We start from the raw sequence: 12,288 nt of genomic DNA, 5'->3' as shown, positions 1-12,288 counted from the left end.
ATATAAACATAATTAAGAATAATTAGGTAACAGTTTGTATTTTTACCTGGTGGGCAGCTGGATAGCCAGGTAAGGAGAAATGCTCCATGCCAGGTCCACATTGTCTTTCCACTGTTTCTCAGTCAGGCTGATGTACTTGGACCTCCAGTTTGCCACACTGTTCTCTCCTGTCTGATCCAACTCTAACTCAGGAGAAGAGAGCGGGTTGTACCATGTGATAAGACGCTCAATCTCAGTAGCCTTGAAAGCAAGGAAAAGAAGCAGGCTTTGAAAAGCCAAAATTTAATACGCTATATACCAGGGGTGGCCAAACTTGTATAAGGTAAGAGCCACATAGAATAAACATCAGATGTTTGAGAGCCGCAAGGCATGAACATCAGATCTTTGAGAGTTGCAAGTCAGGAAGGAAGGAAAGGTGGAAAGAAAGCAACTTTAAATCATTCTCCAAGCTGCCAGGTGGCTTGGTTTGGATAAGTGATTTAAAGAAACAAATGCTTCTCCAAGCCAGTCACTGGGGCAGTGGGGGCTTTGAGAGCCACACAATATGTGTGAAAGAGCCACATGTGGCTCCCAAGCTACAATTTGGCCACCCCTGCTATATACTGCCACCTCACCCAGCGCTCCAAAGTCCCACTCATGTTTTGCTTAGTTTGGCCAGAACAAAGTAAGATAAGGTATCCAAGAACAGATTCCTTACCAGGAAAGACAAAAGCAAAGTTCTTCTTTTCATGTAGTACTTGTGTAGCTGGGTACCTCTATTAGTCTTCTTAGACATGCCTTAAAGACACAGAATGCCCCATAAATCTCATTTTACAATATAGTCTGCTGGCAGACTAAGCACTGGTATTACACAGCATTAACAGGAACGGAGTAAGAAATTTTCAGCACTAGAGGGTACATTATTATGAGGCAGTGGACTGCTACGTACAATAATTGCAGGTTAACTAACATAATTTCCATAGCATTTGAGCGTTATAATAGCACTTATTCTAGAACTGTTATTCTCTAGCCTGAAAATGTTACAATATTGACTTTTAAAATACCGATTAAGGAATTAGAGGAAGGTTTGGAAAAATTATGAATTTTAGAAGCCTTCTATTAACTCCCTGGCATCTGGAACACTGAAATGGCAGCATTCCACAAACGAAGAGCCCTGGGTCACATGACTTACAGGGCAGTTGAGTACTCAGACAAGAAAAGTACATTTCTGTGAGCTCCCTGAGCTTGGGACGCTGCCACTGCAGCATTCCAGATTGCCAGAGAGCACCGGTCTCTTTGCAGGAAGGCCTTCAGTGATGTCATCAAGAATACAACAGGATCTATATCTCAGAATGGAGTCAGAAACAAATAAAAGTGTACTAGCTAAACAGAAAGAAGAGGAGGAAGAAGAAGAGTAGGTTTTTATACCCCACTTTCCTCTACCTTAAAGAGTCTCAAAAGTGGCTTACAGTCACTTTTCCCTTCCTCTCCTCACCACAGGCACCTTGTGAGGTAGGTGTTGGGCTGGATGAGTTCTGAGAGAACTGTGACTGGCCCAAGGTCACCCAACAAGCTTCATGTGGAGGAGGAGTGGGGAATCAAAGCCAGTTTTACAGATCAGAGTTCACTGCTCTTAACCACTACATGACATTGGCTCACCTGGATTTTAAACTGTTTTGTCTTAGAAATCACAGTTTTGTCTTAGAAATATCCACATTGTATAAATTACCTCCCTACAGTGTCGAATTTGATCACGATGTGGAAGACAAAAGCCAGCTTTATAAGATTATAAAGGAACTCCTTTTAATGGGACAGACCTGATTTCTTGGAGATAGTTGACATGCCACTGGACAAAGGGTATGTGTTTATCCATCCCTGTGTAGCTTGTTGCCGAGACCCCACAGTGATGTCCAGGTTGCTCCGTGTGTCTTGATTGTCTTACAAATAAACACAAAAAGCATTTTGTCACTGAGCCAATGGAAACAAAGGAGGACAATCGGTTTCCCGCTTAAAGACTCACCAGGAGGCACAAGCTGGCTGGCTGTTAAGTATTTCTTGTCGGAGAACATGGCAGTCCAAAACTTAATTAGTATGATGATATCTTCCCGTAGCCTTTTCTCACCTTGGGTTGGGCACTTGGGGGCACAGCTAAAAAACACAGCAACAAGATAATTATGTGAAGCACTTGGAACATGAAAAGTACCAGAACAGCACTAAGTAAAAACAGCAGGAAAAACGGCCAAGAGAGAGGAGCCTTGCAAAAATGAAATGTACAGATCACAAAGGTTAAAAATACATATATATATTTGGGAAAGTTCCTGCCAATCCACCACCACTAGAAATCACAGAGCCTTGTGATGCAAAAGCGAAAGGAGATTTTACTTTTGCACAGAAAGCAGCTTTTAAAGCCGCCTTATAATTTCGAAAATACAAGCTCACAAAAATTAATTGGTTCCCTATACTACCGAGACCAGAGGTTTGAAAAAATCGATTAGACATAATGTTAATGTGCTGGGTTCTTATTAGGAATGCATTCTTTTAAAAAAAATCATTTCTGGGATAAGGAGGGGGGGGGAGGGGGAAACCGATTAATACCTGAAGTAGTCAAAAGCAGTGGAATAGATCTTTTCTCGCAAGACATTGCGAATAGTCGCGTTTGGAACCACATCAGCATGTAGAAGAGACAGCCCCAGGGTGAGCAGCCTAAAAATAATAAATAAATTGCACACAATTAATACATAAAAGTGATGAGTACTGAGTCCTCTGCATGAGGCTATGCTGGGCTTTTTACAAGGGGACTGCACTTCCTAACAGTCTTTTGATATTACACCTTTTCAGCCCTCAATTAGTAGCAATGCTTACCTTAGTTCAATCTTCCCCCACCCAGCTGATATTGCACTTGATGGGGAGGGGGGGGAAGAAAAGAAGGCTCATAGGCAGCACTTTGGAACACCTACACAAGAGCCAGGAAAAGGCATCAAGGAGTAGACCTTCCCTCATCCCAGTTTGCTAACTGCCAAGAGAATGAGCCCTGCAGGCTCGATTATTGTTTGACCCAAAAGAAAATAGCTGAATCCCTTCCAACTTTTAAGATTCTACATACACATCCCTGACAATGAAAGCTGCTTACTTGAAACGTGGGCCAATAGCTGCCACGTGTCGGTTCATACTGCCCTTTGATCCACCAATGTTCAGAGAAAGGGACCGCTGTAGTAAACTGGAGAAGATTTCCACCTGGTCAGAGCTGCAATACTTTGCAATTTCAAACCGTTGCACCAAGAACTGAGTAAATGAAAGTGGGAATGTGAGAAAGGGGAATGTGCTTCACGTATACAGAACTTTACACAATGCAGAGACTGGTCAAGTAAAGCGAAGCTTTAAAAGCATCCAGATTCTCAGCGTTCCACTCCCCACTGGTAAAGCCCAAACGTTCCCTCTCTGGGCCTGGCATAGACTTGTAACACCATCACCATCCATAGCCTCATCTCATAAACACAATCTGATGTCAAATAAAAAGTCTAGGAGGGGGGAATAAATTGATAATATCACCTCTGTGGTCTTGCACCTTTAATTGAGCCCCTGGGCTCCAGTAAAGTCTACCTACCCTTGTTCTCCCTGCCTCCCCCAATTTTTGAGCAACTGGCTACATCTCTCAATTCCATCTCTAATCTAAGAATCAATAAGAAACAGTTCCAAAGAGGAGCACTTGCTTCTATCCAAATGTAATGCGGTGTGACCTCCAGAGAACAAGGTTTGGGTTGACTCTCTTCCGAAGCTGCTAGCGGATCTGCTTCTTTCACCTCTGCAGAGAAGAGGCCAAACTTCTGCTCCACGGTCATCTGCCAAGCCCCTGCCATTTCTCGCATGAACTGAGAAAACAAAGGCGTGTTTTATTTTCTGCATGCAGGTCCAATTCTAACAGCTAAGTGACTTGTAAACAATCCACAAATTAAAACAAATTTGAAATGTGACCCTAGGCAATTCAATCCAAGCCTATGTTTACAACTTATTCTGCCGACAGAATGGTTTTAGGTCATTTTGTTGGGCAATTAAAATTTTCCTGTAGCATCACAGTTCTTTTTCAAGCAAAATTAGGCTAAGGTTCCTATTCTTGCTAAATATAATGAATGGAGCTTAATGCTACTACAGAAAAAGAAAAAGTGCAGTTCATCTACCAACATTTGGCACCTGCCCAATATGTGAAAAATGACATGAAAATGCAGTTTATAAGGGCAGCCATTGCCGTATCTCCTGTTAAAGTAAGTGTCTACCTTTCCTGGTGCCCACCAGGTGTTTTTAGAAAGTGGGTGGAACCAAGCAGGGCTTTTCCCTAACAGGTCACTGGACATTTGTTTGGTCATGCAAAGTTTTTAAAAGTTCCTTTGACAGCAGCTCAAGAAGCTTTCACTGTGTGACTGAAGGTAGGCAGTGTGGATGCAAGGAAATATTTTTAAATATGTTCATTTAAAAGACATCCTATTAAACAAAGTTTCTCCCTGCAATGTTGAAGAGTTACTACTAAGCTTATGCATGAATTTACTCCCTGACATTTCGTGGTTGGCTCCACCTCCTGTGGCAGTCGTTCTGTGGTTGCATCAACCACCCTGTGTCAGAATTCCAACGATGCCCACGGGCTCAAAAACCCTGGGGACCCCTGAGTGAAAGGATCTCAGGCAACCATGTTTATTTGCCTAAGACCCTGGACAGCTGCTGCCAGTAAGAATGGAGAATACTAGGCTAAATGGACCTGTGGACTGACTTGGTATAAGGCTGTTTTATATGTAAGCAAGCAGTGGGACATACAGTGAGCTTTTCGGCTCATAAAAAAGCACACGCTGAATCCGTCTGAGTGCCACTGATACACAGAGAGAGGTGAAATAAAAAGTGGATTTGTAGCACAACGCTCTTGAAAAAGAAATAATGTACGGTGATCAGGCATAATGAGACTTACACTCAGCAAATGAACAGACGTTTCTAACACATCAACTCTCATGGTAAGATTTTAATTTTTGGAGTCTGGCTTCATGGGGGGGGGGGGGTGGAGAAGCTAAGCAATTTCATTTCTCCTACCGGCACTTCAATTCCATTCTTAGCAGCCAGCAGCCATTCCCAGCAAGCAATTGCTGTTTCCATGCCGTGCTCAGTAAACATCCGCAGAGGTCCCCAGCACAGGTGATGCAAAAGTTGAGGGTCACAGTCTGAAGCAAAAATATTCATAGTGAGGTTATTTTCATTAAAAGCTAAATGTATTATTAAAATAAGTTTCATTCATTATATTATAACCTGCCACAAGGATTCTAGCGGGACCAAAATTTAGGGTGCAATTTTTAGTACAATTACATTATTATAAGCCACTCTGAGTCCTGTTTTGTAAGAAAGGCAGCTAGAAATACTATAAGCAAATGAAAAAAAAAAAGTGCTGTGTGCAGAAACAGAAGTACAGGACTACTATTATTGAAACTGTAGCATAACTAAGAATCATAGAATCATAGAGTTGGAAGGGACCTCTAGGGTCAACTTCTAAGGGACTGGGATATGAACTTCTAAATGAATCATCATTTTCCCTTTGGTTGTACCCACTGTCCACCAACACCACCTTAGGACCCATTTGAACTAGTATAGTGGTCAGAGTGTCAGACCAGGGTGTGGGAGACCCAAATTCAAGTCCACATTGTGCCATGGAAGCATGCTGGGAGACCTTCGGCCAGTCACACAGTCGCAGCCCAACTTCCTTCTTGGGGTTGTTGTGAGGAGAATACGGAGAAGGAAAAAATGTTGCAAGCTGCTTGATGCCTCCTCTGGACAGAAAAGTGGAGAATAAATGAACCAAGTAAATAAAGGAAGGCAAATCTTCTGTTACCTTTGCTGCATATTAACAACGCAGTCAGCTTAAACATGGCCTGAGTGTAGAGTTCCGGCTGGCCTGGCTCTAGTGCATCGTTGAGCTGTTTGATCATTAGCTTACTGAGATCCGATGCACGGCCTGTGGCGTTGGAGTACTGGATCATCCCGGCTACCTAGAAGACATGGTCTCTTAATTAACAGTGATCACAAAAGTGGTATAAACAGCCAATGATTTTCTTGCCGGTCATACAAGTATTAAATCATTCAGTTGCTAAAAGATCCTTGGTAGTCTCTTGTCCAGTGCACCTTTTTAATATCAATAGGACACTGTTTTGTTTTTATTTAGGAAGCTGTAGGGAAAGGAAAACACAGCCTTCTCCTCTGCCCAAGGTCTGGCCAGATGCAGACTTCATAGAGGAAACTCTACAAGCATAGCCTTCACTGGAGGATTTCTTCAGTAGGGAGGACTTCTTCAGTAGAAGATGACGACATTGGATTTATACCCCACCCTCACAATCTCCTTTATCTTCCTCCCTCACAACAGACACCTTGTGAGGTAGGTAGGGCTGAGAGAGCTCTCCCAGAAGCTGCCCTTTCAAGGAAAGCCTCTGTGATACAGCTATGGCTGACCCAAGGCCATTCCAGCAGGTGCAAATGGAGAAGTGAGGAATCAAACCCGGTTCTCCCTCATAAGAGTCTGCACACTTAACCACTACACCAAACTGGCTCTCAGTAGTTTAGTGTGTGACTTTGTAAACATTAGAACGGGGTTCCTAACATGGCATCCATGGGCAGCATGGTGCTTGCTGACACCCTTCTTGGTGCTCACCAAATGTTCCAAGAAAGTGCGTAGGGCCATATGGGGCTTTTGCCCAGTAAAACGTCTGACTGCCCTTGGAGATTTGATTGGATCTGCACATTTTTTTAGAACACTGCTTTGGTGGCAGCTGCCACCCCAGCACAAGGATCCTCACTTGGTGATTGAAGGTAAGCTGTGGCAGCCATTTTGTGGCTAGCTCTGACTCCTGAAGCAACCATTTTTTGTGGCTGTGCCCACAGTACTGTAGTACTGTGGTCTGAACTCTCTGCTCATGATCTGAGTTCGATTTCGGCGGAAGCTGGATTCAGGTAGCCAGCCCAAGGTTGACTCAGCCTTCCATCCTTCCGAGGTCGGTAAAATGAGTACCCAGCTTGCTGGGGGGAAAGTGCAAAAGACTGGGGAAGGCAATGGCAAAACACCCCGTAAAAAGTCTGCCGTGAAAAAGCTGTGAAAGCAACGTCACCCCAGAGTCAGAAATGACTGGTGCTTGCATAGGGGACCTTTCCTTTCCTTTCCACGACACTATGTCAGAATTCTAAAGGTGCCCACAGGCTCAAAAAAGTTGGGGATCCTTGCATTAGGAAATGTGAGTTCTAAGCTTGCTCTTGATGAGCAAGGCTATTATCTCGGAGCCACTGCGCTGGGGGGCAAGAGTGTTGGTCACAGACAAAGGATACACAAGTTCCAACTCCTGGTCAGTTATAAAGTTCACTGTATAAACACTGGCAAGTCACCATCTTTCAAAAGTAACCTACCTCACAAGCTTGTTGTGAGGCTAAACTGCTGTTCTGAATTTATTTATTTTTTTTGGGGGGGGGGAGTTTAGAGGGAAGTAGCAGGGAGAAAAAAATTCAATGCATACATGAATATTTAAAACTGCACAGTAAAAACATAAGGAAAATGCTCTGGGAGTCTGTTTTTGCCACTTGCCCCTGTTTCTCTAGATAAGCATAACAATATTTGGTAGGCAAAGTCAGTGTACCTTTGAGGAAAATGGGGTAGACTGTATGCAAGAAATGAAATGTGCACACTGTTTAAATCAGGGGTGTCAAACTCATTTGTTATGAGGACCAAATTTGACATAAATAAGACCTTGTTGGACCGGGTCATGTCGGGCTGGGGCACGTGTGTATCTATTTAAGATTACTAAGTAACAGAGATATAAACTTTATAAAGGACAATTAAAGATCCGATAGAAGGAAAAGAGGCTTGGCTCAGTAGCTCTGCTGGGTGATTGAGAGAGCCTGGCAAAGCAAGCTCTGCAGCCCCCCTCCCTTCCTCCCCAAGAGAGGAGCCTCCGCCAATGGAAAAAATAGAGGTTTTTCTCTGCAGTTCTTGTGCGAGTGAGCAAGCCCTGCAAAGCAAGCTGTAATGCAGAAGGAAGCAAGAGAGAGGAAGAAGGAAGCAGATGACAGCCAGTTGCTCGGGGGCCTGATAGGGAGCCCTCTGGAGGCCTGATTCGACCCGTGGAATGCATGTTTGACACCCCTGGTTTAAATGCACAAAAAAAATATCCTGATTGTGTTGAAAGACCCTGAAATTCATGGCATAAGCCTTGGACTAAATAAATAAGACACAAATATGTATCATCAATAAGTATCAGGAAGAAATAATTCTTTCAAAAATAGATACAGAATGGATATGCAGCTATCCACCATCATTTATACCATCATTTTTAAGACTGTTTGTTATAGCACTTGTATTATCTTAATGTTTTAATGTATTATTGCCTATAACTGTTTTAATTGGTTTGATGTAATGTTTCATTGGCATGTTAGCTGGCCTGAGACTGCTTTGGCAGGGAGGATGGGATATAAGTCTAATAAACAAACTAACGAACTAATAAATAAATAAATATTAAAAATGTACCAGATTAAAATATGTCAACTTAAACAATCACTTAATCATACCCTAGAAAGGAAACATCACATGCATCCTAGAAGAGTTCTATCGGATGTCACCACTGGTAACATATAGCTGAGGTAACACTTTAATTTTTTTTTTTTAAGTAACACTCGAATTCCTTTCACAAATAACATCCTTCTAGAAAAACCGACTCATTTCCTTTGTGAACCTAGTGAAACTCTGTCGCACTTACTTCTCCAGCATAGCGGTTTCTCAAGTTAAGAGAAGCCATGAAGTTGGAGTAGTCCTTCTTCACACAGGCAGGCCTTTCAGTTAACTGGGTTGCCTACAAACAGAAAGGATCACCATCTTCGTTACTGGCAATAAAGGTTCAGGATCAGGTTCATTATCGGCAATAAAGTGAATACCAAAAACTGGGATATTAAACAAGTAACCTTGCATTCTCCCCTTTTCCCTTAGCGCACTCTTCACATTAGGGCAGTACCAGTCTGAAGAGATGCCACGTTTGATTATATAAAAAGATCGCAAATCAACAAAGCAAATAGCCGTAGTGAGTTCTGAGCATTTCATCAACAGACAGTTGTCTTCATACTTACTCCCAAGGTGGTGTTCTGTCTGTTGTAACCTGCAAAATGGAGAATGCTTTCGGTGGCCATAGCCAGCCCTGTGTGCTGTGACAAGCCAGACACCCAGTTCTGATGCTTGTTTAAATACTCCTGAAAGAGGGAAAGGGGAGAGCTATTTTAGAGGATGCTGGTTTTGAGTACTCACATTAGCCCTCACTATATAAAAATAAGGACAGACATTCCAAGCTGAACTTGGCACATGTCTGATTATCATTAATACAGCTGACAGCTGGAAGAGGTTACCTGCAAGTGAGATTTTGTGACCGAAGGAGCCCACTTCATGGCTTCCTGCAGGATCATTCCACAGCGTGCAGCAAAATCCTTGACTATGCTCTAGGAAAGAGGTGCAAAATAGACAGCCAGTGACTCAAACCATCTTTATGCAATTCGTGATCCCGTAAAGCTAACACTGTTAGAGGTCACTGTACCTCTCCTGTATTTAAAAGTTGCCTGGAAACAAAAGCCCTAAGCCGCTGCAACATGTGATCATGAAAATAGGAAAATGTTTTCAAATTATTAAGTATCTGGAAGGACAAAATCCTTCAGACTTTTCAAAGACAAAGGTCCATTAATGGCTATTAGCCATGGTAAAGATGGAGCTCTCTGTCTGGGACAAGTGATGCTCTGTATTCTTGGTGCTGGGGGGGCAACAGTGGAAGGGCTTCTAGTGTCCTGGCCGCACTGGTGGACCTCCTGATGGCACCTGGGGTTTTTGGCCACTGTGTGACAGAATATTGGACTGGATGGACCACTGGCCTCATTCAACATGGCTTTTCTTATGTTCTTAAAATGATGTCAAGGCTCTCCAGAGACCGTGAAGTGTGCCAGAGCCAGAACATGCATAAAAAGAATAACAGCACAAGATCTTTGATTTTAATATTTTGGACACACTTACCTCTCTAGCTTCATATGTGTCAGGAACAGTGATTCTATATGGAGCATCTGGAATGTCATAGTATGGTTGGTCTTTATGAATGTCCTAAAACAGAAAATGGACTTTTTAACAAGAATCATCCAGGTGGACAGCAATAGAACAAAGTAGGAGTCGCTTTATTCAGAATGTAAGTTTTTGTATGCATGCATACTTCTTCAGACAATGGAATGGGGTACAATGGAATGGCAAACTAGAATGATGTTTATAATGTATGTTACATGTTAAAAAGTAAAATAGGTGGACAGGAACATCACTAGGAAAAACAAGTCCTTTGTTTAACCCAGACTTGTAAGCAACAGAGCCATTTATTGGTTTCCCACACAAATACTATCCAGACCAAATGTTCTTTCAATTTGTTAATTTCACTATTTTGCCACTGAATTCTAGCTTTGTGCCACTGCATTTTTAACCACTGCACACCAGCTATATGTAGCTCTTCTCACTGTGCCCCATTCCATTGTCTGAAGAAGTGTGCATGCATGTGAAAGTTGACATTCTGAATAAAACTTTGTTGGTCTTAAAGGCGCTACTGGACTCCTACTTTTTTCTAACAAGAATCATGTGCTGCATTCAGGAGTAATGATAAATTATAGTTTTGCTGTTATAAGAATGAGGCTTTAAGTCATTGGTCTTGCATACTCCATCCCTGCAGCCCTCACATCTCAAAAATTAATAATTTCTGCTTTCACAAAAAGATAGAACGGGGGCAACTTCAGGAAGAGGCCTCTAAGCCCCTTTTCTGGCTCTCCGAGGCTACTGGCTGGCCGTGTGTGAACAAGGATGCTGGACTAGATACAGCAGGGCACCTGTTATGTTCTTAGGTTATCAGTGAAATGCTGGTTTTTCTTTGGCATATTGCATTTGACACTTGTGCCTTGCAATTGATGAAGTTGCTGTAATCCATACAGTCACAGCAAGATACCACTCTATTGCACAAAAATCAGGTTTGCCACAGCCCATAGGGTGGCTGAATCAAAATGTTCTTCCACTGCTTCATGAACATCCAAACAAGGGAGCCACAAGAACCTCCTTTGGAAGCTACGCAGGGTTGCCTTGGTGTAAAAAAGCCAATGGTGATGAAAAGGACTTTGATGATGCTAGGTGGATGAGTTGTCCTCAGTACTTTCGCTGCACACTTCTTTGCAGAGCTTTATGTTGCATAATGGTTCCATGCTGTATCTCCAGACTGCTTCTGGCAATGGTGGCTGTTTGCAATGGAACAGTGCCAATTCTCATTCAGCTACAGCCTTTATATACATTAGGGAGATAATAATACCAGCCTCTCTTGCTGGGTTGTTGAAACAACAACTTTCTTACCAAACTTGGAGCAAAAGACTCATAGGGCTAAGCCATCAACCATGGAGTAACGATATGTTTTTTGGTATTTGAGCTAAATGGAGTATTTAAATGGACAGAATCATATTTGAACAGTCCAGTCATTATAGAAAACACCCGAACTGTTTAATGCAAAGAAAAAGCCTCAATTAATACTACATGATGTATCGCCATTCTGGAGATACATTCTGCAAAATGTATCTTTGTAAAAATAGTTTTGCAAAATAAACATGTAATCAGCCATCTACCATTGAGAAGAACTCTATAAATAGGGTAGCAACCCAATAATGATGGATCAACATGGAAATACATACGGCACTCAAAGACAATGACAGAGTCTGAAGGATATCCAACATGGTTTTCAGCACTGTTCCACTCCACAGTAAATGAGGGAACCTTTAAAAAAAATAAGAGTAAGAGATAGATAAACATGAGTGCAAAAAGCCGAGGAAACAGTAGATTTCACTACTTAACAAAATGCGCAGTTTTAAATTTCTAATTTCTAATTTACATGCTTGCTAGCAACCAGTCTGGCCAGGGATTTCAAACACAGTCCAGGACTAAAAGATAAAGGAGTTACTTTAGAGCTGTCACCTGATTCAACAAACATTTTTAAATTTATACGCTACCACTTCAGAGTCCTGCTCAAGGCAGCTTACTACTAAAACAATAAAATAAAACCAGTAACACAGAGTCATTCAAGACAAGACATTAAAAGACAAGCCAAGGTATACATCTAGCATAAAACAACACATCAAGCAGCCAAAATGTAGATTGATAAAATGGGCTAGAAGTAGACCACATAATCAGCTCAGAGAAGTAAAAAAGCCCTTAGATAGCCTGAGTAAAAAGAATTGTTTTGCCATGACTCCTAATACAAAATA

The 12,288-nt window shown here is 42.1% G+C and overlaps 1 protein-coding gene across 1 annotated transcript in view; it reads right to left on the bottom strand.

Annotated features, from left to right (window-relative positions):
- The window catches only part of PI4KA (phosphatidylinositol 4-kinase alpha), a 107,294-nt gene that overhangs the window by 28,489 nt on the left and 66,517 nt on the right, over positions 1-12,288 (bottom strand). Inside the window, exons 26-39 of the mRNA XM_060249911.1 lie at positions 11,719-11,800; positions 10,031-10,114; positions 9,379-9,468; positions 9,106-9,225; positions 8,742-8,834; positions 5,840-5,996; positions 5,050-5,177; positions 3,690-3,848; positions 3,110-3,261; positions 2,575-2,682; positions 2,000-2,127; positions 1,797-1,916; positions 698-777; positions 47-240 (exon numbers count right to left, since the gene is read on the bottom strand). Of these exons, the coding sequence (XP_060105894.1) occupies positions 47-240; positions 698-777; positions 1,797-1,916; positions 2,000-2,127; positions 2,575-2,682; positions 3,110-3,261; positions 3,690-3,848; positions 5,050-5,177; positions 5,840-5,996; positions 8,742-8,834; positions 9,106-9,225; positions 9,379-9,468; positions 10,031-10,114; positions 11,719-11,800 (1,695 nt within the window). The remainder of the gene's footprint in view (positions 1-46; positions 241-697; positions 778-1,796; positions 1,917-1,999; positions 2,128-2,574; positions 2,683-3,109; positions 3,262-3,689; positions 3,849-5,049; positions 5,178-5,839; positions 5,997-8,741; positions 8,835-9,105; positions 9,226-9,378; positions 9,469-10,030; positions 10,115-11,718; positions 11,801-12,288) is intronic.

Source organism: Heteronotia binoei, chromosome 11 (genome assembly GCF_032191835.1).
Source record: "Heteronotia binoei isolate CCM8104 ecotype False Entrance Well chromosome 11, APGP_CSIRO_Hbin_v1, whole genome shotgun sequence".
Lineage (NCBI taxonomy): Eukaryota > Metazoa > Chordata > Lepidosauria > Squamata > Gekkonidae > Heteronotia > Heteronotia binoei.
This window is presented reverse-complemented; position numbering and strand designations above follow the sequence as displayed.